Here is a 20,061-nt window from a genome sequence, read left to right on the forward strand (position 1 = left end):
CTGAATTTAATATCTGTAATCTGCAACTTTTGCTAATCCAGAAGATACAAGTGAGCGCGAATAAAATTCTAACTTTGAGGTGTTTGCTGAAAGAACAGCCGGTTGATGACAAAAACCTTCCCTGTACCTTTTCGGGATGTAGGTTTTCAGTTTTGCTTTTAGCCCTTACATCTCCTAGTCTTTGGAGCTCAATCTGGTCCAAAGCTGAGGAAGTGGTTGGGGGAGGCTTGAGGCCTGGAAAGCCTCCATTCAAGGGGGGGATCAAGGGGGGGACCCTTACTCCCATCCCTTTCCTCTCCAAACCCTTCCAGAGGATTCCTTCCAGTGATAGTCACTCTTAGGAGATTAACTACTTTCAAGGATTTAGGGTAAATTTCTTGCTCAAGGATTTCCTCCAGGCAGGAAAAATCAAAGGGCCAGTTATAGAGGGGAGAGGCTGCTTGCAGAACAGTCTAGTCTGATGGCTTTTGTCCAAGAGAGCTTCGTCTCATCAAGTAGAAACAGCCTATATTTTTTCATTCCAACTTTTATGATTTCTTTCGGTTTTCCAGAGTTGAACAAATATTGACAAAATATATCACTCTGTAAGCTTAACTGAGACTAGGGATCTCAGGAAGTAGTAGGAAATTACATATCTTTACATGATGAGCTCTCCTTAGAAAATCATTGTGGTTTTTTTTTTTTTGCATAATGCTGGAAACTGTTCCTTTGTTCTATAAATTTGCACATGCAAACAATGTTGTTGGATTTAGATTTGTAATTAAAATTTTTTTTAGTTTAGAGAGAGACCACGCACGAATTGGGGAGAGGGGAAAAGGGTGGGGGGAGAGAATCCTAAGCAGGCTCCATGCCTAGCGCAGAGCCTGATGCAAGGCTCCATCTCACCACCCTGAGATCATGATCTGAACCGAAATCAAGAGTTGGATGCTCAACTGACTGAGCCACCCAGGCGCCCCCTTTTAATTTATTTTAAACATATACATTTAATTCATTTATATTTTATGTATTCTGGTAAACAACCAGTAGATTTTTCTGCCACAATAGGACATATAGAGCATCATTACTTTTACATTTATTTGTTTAATTTGACTGATGTCAGTTCCTCCTCTAGGGCAGGGTATACTTTCTTTTTTCTTTTCTGGTCGGCACATCCTTAGTGCCTAGCACAGCATCTAGCTCTCCACAGGTATGCAATCAACCTTTACTGGTAATACATTCTTTCCCCAACGACTTGAAATGCCACCTTCACTGAATGAATGGGTGACATGGTTTTGACAGGCAGCAATGTTAATATATTTTGGCTCTTTCAGTGTCATGTTAAAGTGGCTTTGTCTTTTCTGGAGTGAAAGTTTAATTCAATACTTGAAAATAAAGTTGACCTTTTTTATTTTCTACATCATCACCCAACCATGGTTTACTGTCTTTATATTCCGTGGTTTTCAGACCCCTGGCTGCAAGTCTGTATTGGTAGGAGATTTGGGAAGGGGCCACCAGGTGCCTTGTGGAACCCAAGGATCCAGGTGGAACTGATGGGAACCTGACGTGACATCTTGGGATACACGAAAGCCCTGTCTCACCACCACTGGATTTCCTGCTGAGTTTTTGCTTTCGTTTCTCTCTTTCACAGAAGATTGCCTCCCTGTTTCCCAGTCTGTTTGGGAAAAAAAAGGCTATCATCAACAGCTCCCAGTTTACATCCTCTATTGACCTTCAAAAAGCTAAAGGCCCTATTTCAAAAATCCCTGGTCCCTTCAGCCATGGCCAGAGAAGTGAACCCTCGTGCATGAGTGTGGCTGTCAGGGTGACACTGTTGTTGCCTCCATGTTTTCAGGGAACAATCTGGCTTCTCAGGCAGCCAATCCAAGGACTTTCTGCTTCAGCATCAGAAATCACTAGTGCAGCTTAAAAAAAAAAAAATACCGGCAGTTGCGTCCCATCCCAGAATCAGAATCTCTGGATCTGAGACACAGGCATCTGCATTTCCTTAAGAAACTGGGTTAGTTATTTTATTGTAGTAAAATACACATAAGACAATATTTACCATTAGTGATATTTAGTACATTCACAGTTTGTGCAACCATCACCACTATCTAGTTCCAGAACATTCTCATCACTCCCAAAGGAACCCCTACACCTGTAAAACAATTGTTTCCACCACCCCTGGCAACTACTAGTCTACTTTTTTCTTCTATGGATTTGACTATTCTGGATATTTATGTAGCTGGACTCATATTATACATGACTGTTTATGTCTGGCATCTTTCACTCAGAATGATGTTTTCAGGCTGAAACTGTGCTGTAGCATTAAAAAAAATTTTTTTTAAACGTTTATTTATTATTGAGAGACAGAGAGAGACAGACCATGAGCATGGGAGGGGCAGAAAGAGGAGGAGTCACAGAATCCAAAGCAGGATCCAGGCTCTGAGCTGTCAGCACAGAGCCCGAAGCGGGACTGGAAATCACAAACCGTGAGATCATGACCTGAGCGGAAGTCGGATGCTTAACCAATTGAGCCACCCAGGCACTGCAGGACTTCATTCCTTTTTATGGATGAATAATATTCCATTGTGTGGATATACCACATTTTGATGACCTGTTTATTAGATGATGGACATTTGGGTTGTTTCCACCTTTTGGTTTTTGTGACTAGTGCTGCTGTGAACATTCATGTACAAATTCTTGGTTGGACACCTGTTTTCAGTTCTTTTGGATGCATACCCAGGAGTGAAATTGTTGGCTCATATGTTAATTCTAGATATTTGCATTTTGAATGAGCTGGTTTTATTTTACTGTGTAGTCAAAGCCCTGTTACGTGATTAGGTTTAAATGTTCTAAGCTCACAAGAACAAGAGTAGATCTGGGATTGAGGTTATCTTTGGGGTCAGCCAGCCCTGGACTCAAATCCTGGCTCTGCCCCAAACCTGTTGTATGACCCTATAGGCAAGCAGCTTAACTTCTGAGTCTTAGTTTCCTACACTTAAAATGGGAGCAAGAAAGTACTCATTTCCAACCCTAGAGGAGAAAGCAGGAAAAGACCTCTCTGACCTCAGCCGTAGCAATTTCTTACTTGACACATCCCCAAAGGCAAGGGAATTAAAAGCAAAAATGAACTACTGGGACCTTATGAAGATAAAAAGCTTCTGCACAGCAAAGGAAACAACCAACAAAACTAAAAGGCAACCAACGGAATGGGAAAAGATATTTGCAAATGACGTATCGGACAAAGGGCTAGTATCCACAATCTATAAAGAGCTCACCAAACTCCACACCCGAAAAAACAAATAACCCAGTGAAGAAATGGGCAGAAAACATGAATAGACACTTCTCTAAAGAAGACATCTGGATGGCCAACAGGCACATGAAAAGATGCTCAACGTCGCTTCTCATCAGGGAAATACAAATCAAAACCACACTCAGATATCACCTCATGCCAGTCAGAGTGGCCAAAATGAACAAATCAGGAGACTATAGATGCTGGAGAGGATGTGGAGAAACGGGAACCCTCTTGCACTGTTGGTGGGAATGCAAATTGGTGCAGCCACTCTGGAAAACAGTGTGGAGGTTCCTCAGAAAATTAAAAATAGACCTACCCTATGACCCAGCAATAGCACTGCTAGGAATTTACCCAAGGGATACAGGAGTACTGATGCATAGGGGCACTTGTACCCCAATGTTTATAGCAGCACTCTCAACAATAGCCAAATTATGGAAAGAGCCTAAATGTCCATCAACTGATGAATGGATAAAGAAATTGTGGTTTATATACACAATGGAGTACTACGTGGCAATGAGAAAGAATGAAATATGGCCCTTTGCAGCAACGTGGATGGAACTGGAGAGTGTTATGCTAAGTGAAATAAGCCATACAGAGAAAGACAGATACCATATGGTTTCACTCTTATGTGGATCCTGAGAAACTTAACAGAAACCCATGGGGGAGGGGAAGGAAAAAAAAAAGGGGTTAGAGTGGGAGAGAGCCAAAGCATAAGAGACTCTTAAAAACTGAGAACAAACTGAGGGTTGATGGGGGGTGGGAGGGAGGGGAGGGTGGGTGATAGGTACTGAGGAGGGCACCTTTTGGGATGAGCACTGGGTGTTGTATGGAAACCAATTTGACAATACATTTCATATATTGGAAAAAAAAAAGAAAAAGAAAATCTCCCTTAAAAAATTATTTTCGCATATGCTGTCATATACATATACATTTTATGATGATACCACATTATATTTGTTGTATTTTAAAATACAGACTTTTTTTTTTTTTTTTTAAAAAGGAAGTACTCATTTCCCTTGGATGTTGTGGTCACTTAGAGCACTTACGTATGTGTGTGTCTTGTGCAAAATTAACATAATCTCTAAATAAGATGTAGAGAATATGATTATTTTTATTCACCCAAAAAACAATGTATCTAATTATTTTAGGGGTGAAACAGGGTAAATTTATCCCCCCCCCGCCCCCGCCACACACACATTTTGAGTAATGTGACTGCTCTCTTGTCTTTATTTTTAGAACATGCTTAAGGCAATCCATGCGACCCAGAAACAGATAGACCTGGTAAAGCTCCATGAACAATCCAAGAGGAACCTGGAAGAAGAAATCCAGAACTACAAGGATGAGGCTCAGAAGCAGAGAAAGATCATCTTTCAGCTGGAAAAGGAGCGAGATCGGTACATCAATGAAGCCAGTGACCTTACCCAAAAGGTAAGTCACTCCTTGACGATGTGGATGGAGCACAAGCACGTTCTTTCTGATTGTCACACACTGTAGCAAAGAGGATTTATTCAGATGTGCGCTTGTGGTTTGCGTGAGAATTTAAGAGAAATGACGTCAGCAGAGTAAAAGCTGTCCCAGAGCTTATCTGGGCCAAACTGCGAAATGGACAAGGCCAGTGCTTAGGGGTCCCCTTCACCTGTTGTCGTGCCGTGCAGCTTCCCAGAGCTGGATGTGTGGGGGTGGGATGGGATGGGGGGGGGAGCTCTTGGCATCGTTATCTCTGCACCCTTTGTTCACACCCCCCACGTCTGGCCCTGAAAACCTTGTCCCTTCAGACCGAGGATTGCAGCTAGTAGTTAGGAGCAAGGCATCGAATTAAATAACCTCAGATTAAGACGTGAGTAACTACTGGCATCAGGCGAACGTTCACACAACTATGGGGAACCTGAAACCTCACCTGTGGCGGAAATTCACACGTTGTGTAGCTAAGTCCCACATCTCTACCTCTTGTAAGCTGCTGAGGAGAGAGAATGCTCAAGGCAGTGTCTTGAAGAATGACTTCGGGGATTTGGATTCTACTTTAACCAGTTGTCTTAGCACATTGCCAGCATTAAGCATGACTGGTCAGACTATCCACCTTCAGTGCATTCACAGCTGCATAGAGCAGGGGGCTTCATGAGGGGGTTTCATGGTGTCAGGAGGTGGGGTTGGGGAATGGGGGAAAGTTTAAAGTATGAGGCTGAGAGAAGAGAGTTTGGGAGAAAAGACTCATTTAATGAGGTTCCCAACCACCCCCGGCTGCCTCGAAAAGTGTTCTCTATTCTGCAGCATAAGCCCTCTTTATCATCTCCTCAATGAAATCTTCAGTGCATTCTACAGTGTTTACCAGTGCGCTTGAATGTTTACATTTGTTTTGTGTTTTTTTGGAGTGGGATCTCAGAGAAGATGACAAGGAGGACAGCCAACATTTGAATTATAAACATTAAGAAAGTGGGAAACAAGCATTACTGTTAGGAAATCAGCTTCTTCCCGCTTAGACTAAATAAATGCCGAGCAGATGTTTGTAGAATGTAAGTTTGGAGGAACACAAATGCATATGCTCTGTCAAGCCCTGGCTGGACGTGTCTTCCTTGTAAAAGATCCCCCCGGTGATTCTCATATCCCTGACTGGGAGCCGTTGGTATACAGCATTTCTCTTCTGACTTAATCATCTTACAAGTGCCATTGATTGATTTCCTGACTCGGAGACGACCAGCTGTCAGTTCAGGAACTCGTATTCTCCAGCCTGGGCTGGCCCATTAGGCTCTGCATCCGTCAGCTTAAGCTGTAACAAATAACCCTCAAATTTCAGTGGTTTATAGCAACAAAGATTTATCTTTTGCTCAAATCAATGGCCTTTGAGGGTCAGCTGCAGCCCTGTTTCATGCCATCTTCACTTCAGGCTGGCCTCGTACAGAGGGAAAACAGAGTAATAGTGAACCTTGTGATGCTCTCAGAGCTTCTGCTGGTAAGGGAAGGGCGCAGGGCTTGTCCATTCATATTCCCTTGGCCAAAGCTAGTCACGTGGCCAAGCCCAACATCCCTGGATAGGAGTATAAATCCTTCTAAGAGAGAGGCACTGTCTGGTGAGACAGTAAATATATCTGAACATATAATCTGTTGCAGCTTCCTACTTCACCTTCTTGATGATCAATCTCTCTCCACTCCTGGCTGCCATCACACTATCAAAACTAGCTGTTAAAAATTCCGATGTATCACCCCCAGCCTTACAAACCTCTGTCACTTCTCAGCAACTGGGGCAGTGCATCTTTAGCACATGTAGAAAATAATATGTCTATAGCTAGTGGGAATTAGGGGAAAACTGCTCAGGGCTGCAGTGGACTAACCCAGGGATGCCTTGGTCCCCCCTGGTAGAGTGAGTCAGTATTTGGACACATATCTATAACGCATGCAAGACAAAGTAATTGGTGTGCTGTGATTTATGAGACAGAGTCCAAGCTCTTTGTTCTTCCTGGAAAATCCTTCCTTCCCTTCTCTGTATGGAAAACTCCTCTTCATCCTTCAATACCCAGCTCAAGTGCTCATCTCTGGGGTCATGCCTGCCCTGACCTCTACTTTGTGGATTTGTTGATATCTCTGGAATGGCACTTATCATCTTCTCGAGTATTTTCTTTGCACATTTGCTTTTCTTACTTTACAGAGAGCTCTTGAGAATAGGGTCTTTATCTCATTCATTTCTTCACCTGCAGTGTGCTGGTAAATACTAGGCACCAATAAAGTGTGTGTTAAACAGATGGATAGATGACAAGTGATAAAAAGAATGCTGCCACTGAATTTAATACAGGATTATTTATTTTTCTGTTTCCTTGTAAAAGGTAAGGGTACCAAGTTTTTTGTTGTTGTTTATTTTTTCTCTTTTCTTTTCTTTCTTTTCTTTAACTTAAATCCAAGTTAGTTAATGTATAGTATAGTATTGGTTTCAGGAGCAGAATTTAGTGATTCGTCACTTACATACAACACCCAATGCTCATCCCAAGTGTCCTCCTTAATGCCCATCACCCATTTAGCCCATCCCCCCACCCAACTCCCCTCCAGCAACCCTCAGCTTGTTCTCTGTATTTAGAAATCTCTAAAGTGCCAAGTTTTGCTGGTAACTGTTTTTCACAATTTCTGATGTTTAATCGCATAAGCTTATATAATGTATCACTAAATCATCTGAGCACAGTTCTTAAAATATTATTTATTAACTGCAATTTTTCTGTCTCTTACTTAACCCCTGATAGCCTTATATATGTTGCTATGGAAACTCCAGTCATCTCTAGACTTCTTCTTAAGGTCCCGTGTGTCCTTAATACATATAAGAAATATGCTCCTCCCCATATTTCTTTCTTTGTTTACTGTCACACACACACACACACACACACACACACACACACACACACACTCGCACACACATACCTCACTCATTCAGACAAACAGAAAACTCCCTTTCATGCATTCTATTGATAGGGAGTTGAGGACTGATATCAGGGGCTGGGGATAATGTCACAAAACTGATGTTTTTATCTATTTCTGGAGTGAGTGTATGTTGTTCCAAGTTTTGACCCAGCAATTTCTTTTGTAAGAACTCAATCTATGGAAAAATAAAAATGCAAAGAGTTTTACAAAAGAACATTCTTTGAAATAAATTCTGCTACATTTATATGAGACAATATTATGTACCATGAAAACCACGTGTTTGAAAAGTAGTTTTAAAAATAGGGAACATGTTCACAATATGAATCTGACAAAAACAGAATGCAAAATTACTTATATGGTTTGACCTAGTTTTATCCATGTGCATAGGAGAAGGGTTGATATTTGATTTTGAACTCTTCGTATTACTTATTTTCTAAATAGGTACCAAATATTTTTTGAAAGATGGATGGAAAGTATAATTAGATATCTGAATTAACTACTCAAAGACTTACTTATAGGTACTTACATTAAATTCTTCTTCAATAACATATTTATCATTATGGGCCTTCCCTCACTTCAAATTCATTTGGAACATGTTGCCATAATGGACAATCTTACCTGAACTATCCTTGGCAGTTTTAGCTGTGAGTGACTTATGGCACGGTCTCTTCTGCCTTCTGGGCTGCAAAAACAGTGTTGATATTTGCCTTCTGCTTCTTTCCATTTAGAGAAAAAAAGGTGAAATCTTAGATACTAAAAGGCCTACATTACATTTTATTAATTTTACTTGGCATTTACAAACAAGGCAGAAGATCCTTTTCTGTGCCAGAATTGGATGGCTCAGAATCCCAAAACTTTTCTTATGTGCCTGTCTCAGTCAACACTTGCCATAATAATGCTGCATAATACAGAACCACCAAATCTCCCTGGAGTGCAAAAACAAGCACTTATTTCACACACATCTGCAGTTGAGTGGGAGTCAGGTGATCGAGGCTAGGCTTGCCTGTACTTGGCTTGAGGCTGTGAATTGGGTCTGGTTTTGCTCTACATGTTTCTGATTCTCAGGATGCATGGTGTTCTCATGGAGAAAGAAAGGAAAGCAAAGGACAAACCCACCCACACAAGCACAATTCACAGCTCTCTACTTGCCTAATGTCCTTTGACATCCCATTGGCTGTGGCAAGTCACATGTCTGATCTCAACAGCAAGGGGAGATAGACTCTTCCCACCGAGGTGATGGGGACAGGGAGAGGGAGTGAATATTTGCAGAACCATAAGATAACTTAGTCCAACGTTTCAGCACTTTTTATCCTCATGGTTTCTCCTCTGCTGCACTCCCAAATTTTACTATTCAGATAAGTCGAGAGGCACTAGGAATGGCATTGTGAGTTGTGGTCTACCATATTTACTGAACTTTTGTAAATTCTGGGTAAAACCATTCCTGGTTAATAGTTAAATCTGTGACCCATCTTGCACATTATGCACTTAACTCATTTTAGAACCCCTCCCTTTTCATTTTAAATATTAAACTTCTGGCCATTCCTCTCCCAGACATTTTATATGCCAGAAAGCATTCTTTCACAATGGATGCTTACCTACATGTCCCTTAATGCTCTGCTTATTTGCCTGTAACAGTGTCACTCACGCAAAACCCTCCTGCACAAAGTTCCAAGGCATGAATAATAATGTGCTTTCAAGGGCTTAGCAGTAAATGAGGAAAGCAAAGGTTGATCAAAGAAATATTGTTGACTGAATAGGTACTTCATGATGAAATGAAGCTCCTGTTTCTTTGATATTAATTTGAAGTTTTATACAGAGCATCTTCCATAGGATAGAACCCCGGACATACACAAATTATAAGCTTTTTCTGTTGTAATAAAATTAGTGTACAAGGGATTACTGCTTTCCTGCAGAACAGAATTTGATCCATAGAAACATCAAATTTGTTAAGTACTAATATTATAGAATAGGACATAATGTTAACCTGTCACAAAAATCTATTATTTATTAAATGATGAAATTATGATATGCTAGGTACTTAGTGATGGTGCAAATATATGTATCTTCTCACTTAAATCCTCATAATAGCCATCTGAGGTAGATACTATTATATCCCTCATTTTATGACATAATGTAATATGTTATTAAAAACAGACACATAGATATGCCTCTCTAAATTTAAGGTAGAAGATAAAATAAGAAAGCAAGAGGGACTCCTGGGTGGCTCAGTTGGTTGGGCGTCCGACTTCAGCTCAGGTCATGATCTCGCGGTCCGTGAGTTCGAGCCCCGCGTCGGGCTCTGTGCTGACAGCTCAGAGCCTGGAGCCTGTTTCAGATTCTGTGTCTCCCTCTCTCTCTCACCTTCCCCCATTCATGCTCTGTCTCTCTCTGTCTCAAAAATGAATAAGCGTTAAACAAAATTAAAAAAAAATAAATAAAAAATAAGAAAGCAAGAAAAATAGAGGAGACTTAAAATCTCACGTGCCTGGCCACATAGGGTTTTTGTTTGTTTGGTTTTTTTGGTTTGTTTGCTTTTTTTTTAGAGAGTGAGTTTTTTAGTTTCATTATGAAGGTAAAGGCATTGTCAGCATTCAAACCATTGACATTGAGTCAGAAAAACTTATTGGAGAAGTTTATCATACTGATATTTCATCAAATGTAAGTTAAAGGGTTCCAAATTCAATGACCTACTTTCTTATCCTGCCTTAGTCTATATGATGTTTTGACTATGCTGCAGATTTCCAGCATGCATTATTGATTTTTATCTCACTCTTATTTCTATTGGCAGGTTGTTTTAACAGAAAAAGAAAAGGTAGTAGGTTATAAACTGGAATTGTACCCTCATAGTGCACTGTAAGCATTTTCTGGGCTAGTCTGAAGTAGGCTTATGAGGGCCAGGATCTCCAAGTCTCTGGCTGTAACAAAGCTTTCTATATTTGTGTGGGATTTATCTCATGAGTTGGATTGAGGTATCTAAAAGTGTAATCAATTAATTAAACTCCAGTCCCACAGCTGGCATCCCATATTCTCTGATATGCCATTTTCAACAGGGGACAATCTGCTGACTAAAGGTTTTGCTCCTACTTAACACCCCACACATTTTATGAATTTTCAGGATTTGACATCAGTTTGAATGATTTCCATAGAAAAAAATCGAGTTCCAACCCTCAGAACTAAATTGCTTTGTAAATTGTCTTTTCCTTTTTCCTTTTTTTTCCCATTGTCACTTAACTAAAATATCTTTGATCTTGGTATCACGATGGGTTCTTATTACTCCCAGCTTTAACAATCCAGAAGCATGTGCACTGTGATTTTGTGCACTGTTTTGTGCAGAAAGATGGACCCTGCCAGCCGGATGCCTCCAAAAGAAATGCCCTTGGCTGCATCCTTTTTCTGGAGTGTTCTTCTGTCTGTGCAAAGGATTATTCTTGTTATATCTCAAAGTGATTGAACAAGCAATTTTTTTCTTTTCTCTGATGTGCAGCTTGATATTCTGAATGCTGATGATGCTGTTCAAAGTATTTTCAATCCATTCGTTTCACTGACCCCAAAGAGGGTAATCATGTCCATAGAAAGGCTAAATTTTAGTCTAAAGTAGTGCTTTTTCTTTTTTTAAAATCAAACAAATAACTGATCTACTAATGGATATCTTATTTAGGTTTTTACATTTATTTTTAACTTACGCATTTTCGTTACTGTGGTGGTACCTTAAAACACTGCCTGCTATAGATTCTACAGATATGGATCAAAGAGATGAGGGGAGAAGGAATGGGGTTTCCATTCATTTCAGATGTATCCACATGCCTTTTCCCCAGACCTCCTTGTCTCAGATTTTTTAATTTATTTCCTTCTAGATCCTCAACCAACCATCGCGACCATTCACCACTGTCTGTATACATTCTTACTTTGGGATACTTTCTTTCCACACAGAGTGGATGATAGCAATTAATAATAATAAAACTATAAAAGCATATGAAAATACTTCGTACAAATCTAGTGGCATAAATTTTAAAAAAAGGCCGAAATGGTCAATTCTCTCAAAAATACATACCTACATCAAGGTTTGACTTGAGGAGAAGTAGAAAACATAGAAAAATCAATAGCTATGGCCACCAAAAAAAATGAGGGAGAATAAGCTCCAACACTCACAGAGGGCCTAATAACTTTATAATTGAGTTTCTTCAGACTTTTAAGAATCAAATAGTTCTCAGGCTCTATAACTTTCGAAAAAGTGCTGCTCATGCACTTTGTATCTTTTGGGGTAATACTGATTGGCACTGCTCTACTGATGTATAACCCATGCCTTCTGCAGTGATAATGAGTAAAGACTCCAGGCCAAGGAGAGAGCTTGGGGTCTGAGGTGAGTCCTTGGTTGGGATGGTTGAGGAATAAAAAGGAAGAGGTGGTTCCCACAAATTGTGTAAATCCCAAATATTAACTGCTTAGAAAATATATGTAGGACCATTCTTAGAAACTATCCATTAACCTTCCAGTGTTTGAACCTGTCATAACACCCTATACATGTCCTGGTTATATTTGTACCTTGGTTATCCATTTTGTGGTGGAGTCACTCAGCAGAGGTGAACTTGAGGGTAGGGAATGTGTCTTCTGGTTCTTTACATCACTAGTGCTTTTACAGTGCCTGCCATAGATAAGTCCTCAATACATGTTTATTGAGTGAATGAATAAATGGATGAGTGAATGAAAGAGTGAACAGAAAGGTACTCTGTTCACTTTACGAAACTAGCAGAAACCTTGATATTGAAATAGAACGAAAAAGGAAGTTAGAGACTTCGATCACTTGTGAATACTTATGCAGAATCCTAAATGAAATTCTAGTAAACCAAATTCAACAGTACATTAAAAGCATCATCCAGTATGACCAAAGAGGGTCTGTCCTGAAACTGCAAGGATAGTTTTCTGTTAAGAAAACTGTTGCTGGCACTATGGAAATGGAAAGTGTTACAGCCATTTTGGAAAGGAATCTATCAATATCTATTAAAGTTAAAAACATATATGTCTTTTGAACCAGATATTTCACTCCTGGGAATCCTTCCCAACAGAAGTAAAAACACAGGAGCATAAGGACACATGTACAGAAATTATTATTTCAGCAGGGTTCAGAGCAGCAAAAAAGTGGAAACCAAACTAAGGCCCCTCAGAGGGGAAGAGCTGAGTGTATAGTGTCTCACTCACACTGGAGGGCATTAAACCACCTTTAAAGAGAATGAATTAGAGCTACTCCACATGATTCCCCAAAATATTATTGAGAGATTAAAAAGCAAGGTGCATAAAATGTGTATAAGGAGATCACATTTTGCTAAAAAATAAAAACAAAACCCAAAAAAGCAAGACAAAGGAAGACAAACAAATCCCTGTGTCTGTATATTTACTAGTTGAAGAGCTGTGGGTGATATTACTTTTTTTTTTTTTACTTAAATTTCTTTCCTTGTAAAATGAGGGTGATTAATAATGCATATCTCATAGGATTTTTTTTTTTTTTTTAATTTTTTTTTTTCAACGTTTATTTATTTCTGGGACAGAGAGAGACAGAACATAGGATTTTTTGTAAAGATTAAATGATAGAATGTACCTGAGAAATATTGGCTGTTATTATTATTATGCTAGAAGACTTGAATATATGTAGAATTCAAAGAAAAATGTGGACGAACACATACTAAATTGTTAACCTGGTTACTTTATGTGTCAATGAGGGGTTGATATGGGTAGAAGAGAGAAGGAAGATCCAAGTAAATAAGTAAAAGAAAAAAAAATTCACGTTGATGCATTTATTTAAAATTATGGAACATGGGACTACTTATAAACACATAAAATTAAAATACTTGTAAAAGGAAACATTTATTAGTAAGTATATCAAATAAATAGAACCAATAAGAAAAAAATAGTATAAAATAATATACGCTGAAAAGGCTTTTACTACAATTGAACTCCATACTTCCTTAAATATTTTTTAAATGTTTATTTATTTATTTTGAGAGAGAGACAGAGAGACAGAGAGTTGGGGAGAGGCAGAGAGAGAGAGGAAAAGAGAGAATCCCAAGCAGGCCCCGTGCTGTCAGTGCAGAGCCCAATGCCGAGCTCGAACTCACAAACTGGGAGATCCTGACCTGAGCTGAAATCAAGAGTTGGAGGCTTAACTGACGGAGCCAACCAGGTGCCCCTTTCCTTAAATATTTCTAAGAAAACTTTGAAAGGTGTTTATTTAAAGATATAAAGGATAAATATATTAAACACTAGGCATCATTAACTCTGATGGGAAAACATTAGAACTGTTTCTTGGAGTGTGTTTTCTGGAATACTAACTCCACATGGGGGAATAAAAGGCTTCTGTAGTGCAATGACTTGGGAACATGTTGCTCACAAGTAACCCACACCTGAGTCGTAATGAATATGAGTATGTCAAAGGTGTAAGTACTTTTTGACCTTTAGGTTCTAGATAAAATACCTCCTTTTCAGAGAAACCTTCTCTGGCCATGTTACTGCATGGACATGCCCTTCTTTCTATTCTCTGTCACATTGCTGTTTCTTTCCTTTAGTTATAACCATTAATTAAAATAACACCACTGAAATGCAGTAAAAATCTTCTGAAGAATTTTCCCCTTATATATTCTAGCTTTTGTCTAGACCATCATTCCATTGATTCAGTCTTCCTTGCTAAAGTTTTTCTTCTGAAGGAATTTTTGAAGAAGTTTGTCCTTAAAAAATCAATTTCTGTGGACATTGCAGCTAAGAGTCATGATTATATAATTTCAATTGTATGGATTGCTTGTTGAGAAGCATTGGCTCACGGTGGAATTTTGTGCCTCGGTTTTTCATAGTTGCAAAAAAGAGGTAGTTATCTTGTATCTCATCTTTCCTAGAAGTGTTTTGTGCACAATAGAATGCATTTTTATGAAATCCTTTGAGTTTCCCTGATGGAGCGAGTTTGACATTGGCAAGACAGTGCTTTGATTGCTATCGATGTCCAAAGGCCACTTTTCTTTTTCGTGGTTAAATTTATAAAGCTGTGAGTGTGCCAAACAGCTAAGTTATCTCTTATCTTTCTTAGTGCTCCATGTGAAGATCTGTTTAAACCTGCACCTTTTCTTTTTCTTTTTCTTTTTTTTTTTTGGTGGGTGGGTGTTCAGGAGAGGTTTTCAGAATTGAAAGAATTTTTTTACTCTTGTGATCACAAAATAACTGCTAAAGCCTTCATGCTTGAGCAGAACTCTGGTGTAGATAAAATGTATGTTTGCCCCTAATCAGCTGGGCTGAATTTCTGTGTTGCACTGCAGTGATCAGAACTGCAGTCAGATTTCCTGATTGCTAACATTTCTACCAGCTACTCTTAGATCAAAATCTCTGTTTGTCCTGAACTGATAATTACAGATTGGCTATGTAACCATTTTTCTATACCTCTTTTTCCCCCAGGTTCTCATGAACATGGAAGACATAAAAATCCGTGAAATGCAGATTTTTGACTACAGGAAAAAAATTGCTGAATCAGAAACTAAATTAAAACAGCAACAGAACCTGTATGAAGCGGTGAGGTCAGACAGGAATCTGTATAGCAAAAATCTAGTTGAGGCTCAGGTAAAGAATATGTTTTTGTCTTTATGTTTTGACTCCTCCCCTTCCTGGGTTCAAAGCAGTTTCTGTTATCCTAATGGCAGGATTTAGAACAAGGCAAGCAAGAAATCTCATGGAATTCACCTGAGAGAGAAGGATCAGTTTGTGCAGAACTATCAGATTATTTGAAATAGAAATGACACAACTTGATACAATGTGAAGATCATGGTCCTGCTTTTAATTATTATGTAGAATTGCCATTCTCTTGTTTCTAATTTTTCAAACTGCTAATAGCTACCAGGGCTGAGAGGGGAGCAGCATTCTGTTGTCATTTAATTGCACATCTTTGCTTTGTAATCTCTTAGTTATAATGTTTGTTGTTGGGCCAATTCTTCCCTTGTAAAATGAAGAATAAAATGTGTGTGTTGTGTATATGTTTGTTGTATGTGTGTTGTATATATGTGTTGTGTGTTGTGTGTGTATGTGTGTGTGAACTGTTCATTATGCATACTTTGTATATATCTCATGAGAATATTTTGAGAGTTAATGCTACAAAGTACTTTCAGGTTGATGGGCACAAGGTACAAAGGAACAACAACCTGGTGGTGATTGTCCAGGAGACCATTGTTTTGAGAGAACCTCCCTTAAAAGCTCTTGACTATGTATTGAACTTCTATACAGAGGGTGATGTCTATTTAATTCACTTTCAAACATTTCTCCTTTCATTTTGTTAGGATGAAATAACAGAAATGAAGAGAAAATTAAAGATTATGACCCATCAGGTAGATCAGCTGAAAGAAGAAATCTCAGCCAAAGAGTCAGCACTTGTGAAGTTACATCTGGAACAGCAGCGGATAGAAAAGGAGAAGGAAACTTTGAAGGTACAGATCTTATAATAAAAGTGATGGACCAATAGACTACCTCTTTGACCCACTTGAGGCAGGCTCCATGCTCATTGAAGGCAACAAGGTGCAGGGAGAACAACCGAGGAACCAGGAGGGTGAATTCTAACACCTTCAGGTCAGGCTTCTGTATGGGTAGTGCTCCCAGGTAAAGCAGAGGAGGAAGCCAGTGGAGATGCATAAGCATCCCTTTCACCTATACTGCTATTATCACATCAGTGGAAGAGAAACTAGCAGGTCAGCAGTGCCTAGGAAGTCCTGGAGCTTGCAGGCTTGCTACAATCCCTTTGCATTTATAACCTCAGTCCAACACCCATACCCAACCCTCCCAAACTCTTCCCTGGACCTTCCATAAGGTGGTGCTGGCAAGACTTTGTCACTCTGCTCCTAATAGTTGTTTGCTTTATGTGCACCTGACTTTTCTACCTGCATTAGCATTAGCCACTCCTCCAGAGCATCACCTCTATCTTTATATATATATTACTAAGACATATCCTTTTAAATCTACTAACTTCGAACATTATATGTCTACCAATATAACATAAAGACTTTCCCCAAGAATACAGACCAAATAATTACGCCCTTTCAAATCCATGAACCAAATATGTTTTAGTATACACATTCACTAAACCTAATGTATTTTCCTTTTCCTATCAAATCCAGTAGATTTCCCTTCTAATCCATTTGACCGAAGAATTAAAAAGGAACTTCTAAGAGTATGAAAGTATCACTTTCATTTGAAAATGTATACGCAGAATACTCATGGATGTCTATAAGCCACTTGCAGGAACTATCTATAGCAAATGAGAGACTGGGTATCTTGGTTTCTGCACATATTTGTTTTCAAAGATAGTTTCTATATTGAAAATGTGTAGCTTTAATGCCAAATTTCCTTGATTCCAAGATGCCATAGATTGAATATACACTCTGAATTTCATAATGGGTTTTGTCAACTTAATGATGGGTCTTCGTGTAAATAAAACTACTATATTAAATCAAGGCACATTTGGTTTGAGAAAGATTAAAATATAACAAAACTGCCTTTACAAAAAGATATGATAATTGATATTTACCTAAGACTTGATCTTCCCACTCTAGATTATGATACAAAAGGAATAGGAGGAGGGACTTAAGATGGTGGAATAGTAAGGGGACCCTGAGCTTGCCTTGTCCCTCGAATACAGCTAGATCAACATGAAATCATTTTAAACAACTAGGATATCAGTCTGAGGATTATGAAAACAATCTGCACAATTGGAGGGAGAGAATGTGACAGAAGCAAGGATTGAAGCTGTGAATTGGGGGAGAGGAAAGCAGTGGTGCTGCGTAGGGAAGGGAACCCTTTGGCAGGGAGTGGTCAGGAAGAGAGAGAAAGAGTGGTGGGGATTGAATTAGTGTAGGATTTGTGGGGGATTCTGTGATGCAGGGATCCCCTGGGTTGCACGGGGAGAGATTGCCCCCCACTTCCTACTGTACATTTTGAAGAGGGTTTTTTTTTTTTTTTGCCTTTCCAAGGACAAAAGGCCCACCAGGAGCTGTTGAGTGGCCAATTCAACTTCAGGGAACAGAGGTGCCCTCAGATGGATGATATCCTGGTCCCAGCTTTTTGCTCTGTGCCACAATAGACTCCAGCCACTGGGTGTGCACTGTGTGACTACTTTTCTGGGACAGAACAGTGAAGGGCTTGCTGTGAGTCTCTCCTCCAGAGGAGGGGAGTGGTCTGAGTTTTGCTGGGCCTTTTAAGATTTGGTGTTTCGAAACCCAGCCATTGGCCAGAAATAAAACACAGAACTGTGGCACTGGGAAGACAGGTTAAGGATAGGGATCTGATGAAAGGCTGGGACATTTTTATGTGAGTTCCTCCTGAACAGCAGAGGCTGTGGGTTTCCATCTCAGGGGAGGAGGGGATGGGATGATGCCATCTTCCACCCACCCCCCTGCATACCAGCAGTATCAGACTTCAGAGAGAAACACAGCACCATCTAGTAGAGGCCGAAATTGCTTCCACCAAGCCCCGCCCACCTACACCTTCCAGGCATATCTCCACTAGGGCAAGTTGGCCTGAACCAGAGTAGCAGGACCCTTGTCCAGAAGACCAGCACAAATCCCTTCCACCTGCTTTGTCTACATTTTATAGTGTGCTGCAATGTTTCAGCTCTAAGGGGAAACTGGATCTAGCTTCATTTGGGTTTCTTTTTTGTTTGTTTGTTCATTTTCTTTGCTTCTCTTTTTGTTTGTGTTGTTTTCTTTTTCTTTCTTGGGTACAGGAAGAGAAAATTTGTTGTTCTATTTTATTTTCTTTATTGTTAAACCTTTTTTGAATTTTTAATTTCTTGTTAAAAATATTTTTTCTTGGGGCGCCTGGGTGGCTCAGTCGGTTGAGTGTCTGCTTCTCTGATGAACATGGATGCAAAAAGTTTCAACAAAATACTAGCAAATCAAATCCAACAATACATTAAAAGAATTATTCACTATGACCAAGTGGGATTTATTCCTGGATTGCAGGAGTGGTTCAATATCTGCAAATCAATCAATGTGATATACCACATTGATAAAAGAAAGCGTAAAAACCATATGATCATTTCTGTAGATGAAGAAAAAGCATTTGATAAAGTACAGCATCCTTTCTTGACAAAAACCCTCAAGAAAGTAGGGATAGAATGAACATACCTCAACGTCATAAAGGCCATATACTAAAAATCCACAGCTAATGTCCTCCTCAGTGGGAAAAAAACTGAGAGTTTTCCCGTTAAGGTGAAGAACATGACAGGCATGTCCACTCTCACCACTATTATCCAACATAGTACTGGAAGTCCTAGCCTCAGCAATCAGGCAACAAAAAGAAATAAAAGGCATCCAAGTTGGCAAGGAAGACGTCAACCTTTCACTCTTTGCAGATGACATGATACTCTATGTAGAAAACCCAAAAGATTCCACCAAAAAAATTGCTTGAACATGAATTCAGCAAAGTTTCAGGATATAAAATTAATGTACAGAAATCTGTTGCATTTCTATACACCAATAATGAAGCAACATAAAGAGAAATCAAGGAATTGATCCCATTTACAATTGCACTAAAAACCATAAGATACCTAGGAATAAACCTAACTAAAGAGGTAAAATATCTGTATGCTGAAAACTATAGAATGCTAATGAAAGAAATTGAAGAAGACACAAAGAAATGGAAGAACATTCCATGCTTTGGAAGACCAAACATTGTTAAAATGTCTATGCTACCCAAAGCAATCTACACATTCAAGGCAATCCCTGTCAAAATGACACCAGCATTCTTCACAGAGCTAGAACAAACAATTCTAAAATGTTTATGGAACCAGAAAAGACTCTGAATAGCCAAAATAATGTTGAAAAGAAAACCAAAGCTGGAGGCATCACAATTCCGGACTTCAAGCTGTTATTACAAAGCTGTAGTCATCAAGATGGTATGGTACTGGCACAAAAAGACACATAGATCAATGGAACAGGATAGAGAACCCAGGAATGGACCCACAGATATATGGCCAACTAATCTTCAACAAAGCATGAAAGAATATCCAATGGAAAAAAGTCTCTCAGCAAACAGTGTTGGGAAAACTGGACAGCGACCTGCAGAAGAATGAACCTGGACCACTTCTTTATACCATACATAAAAATAAATTCAAAATGGATGGAAGATGGAAGATGGAAGACAGGAAACCATTAAAATCCTAGAGGAGAAAACGGCAACCTCTTTGACCTCGACTGCAGCAACTTCTTACTAGACATGTCTCTGGAGACAAGAAAAGCAAATATGAACTACTGAGACCTAGTCAAGATAAAAATCTTCTGCACAGCAAAGGAAACAATCAACAAAACTAAAAGGCAACCGACGGAATGGGAGAAGATATTTGCAAATGACATATCAGATAAAGGGTTAGTATC

At 39.3% G+C, this 20,061-nt stretch overlaps 1 protein-coding gene across 1 annotated transcript in view; it reads left to right on the forward strand.

Moving 5' to 3' along the window:
- CFAP58 (cilia and flagella associated protein 58) overlaps positions 1 to 20,061 on the forward strand; it is a 107,446-nt gene that overhangs the window by 22,254 nt on the left and 65,131 nt on the right. Inside the window, exons 9-11 of the mRNA XM_043597459.1 lie at positions 4,511 to 4,702; positions 15,104 to 15,265; positions 15,976 to 16,122. Coding sequence (XP_043453394.1) covers positions 4,511 to 4,702; positions 15,104 to 15,265; positions 15,976 to 16,122 — 501 coding nt within the window. The remainder of the gene's footprint in view (positions 1 to 4,510; positions 4,703 to 15,103; positions 15,266 to 15,975; positions 16,123 to 20,061) is intronic.

This window comes from Prionailurus bengalensis, chromosome D2, assembly GCF_016509475.1.
Source record: "Prionailurus bengalensis isolate Pbe53 chromosome D2, Fcat_Pben_1.1_paternal_pri, whole genome shotgun sequence".
Lineage (NCBI taxonomy): Eukaryota > Metazoa > Chordata > Mammalia > Carnivora > Felidae > Prionailurus > Prionailurus bengalensis.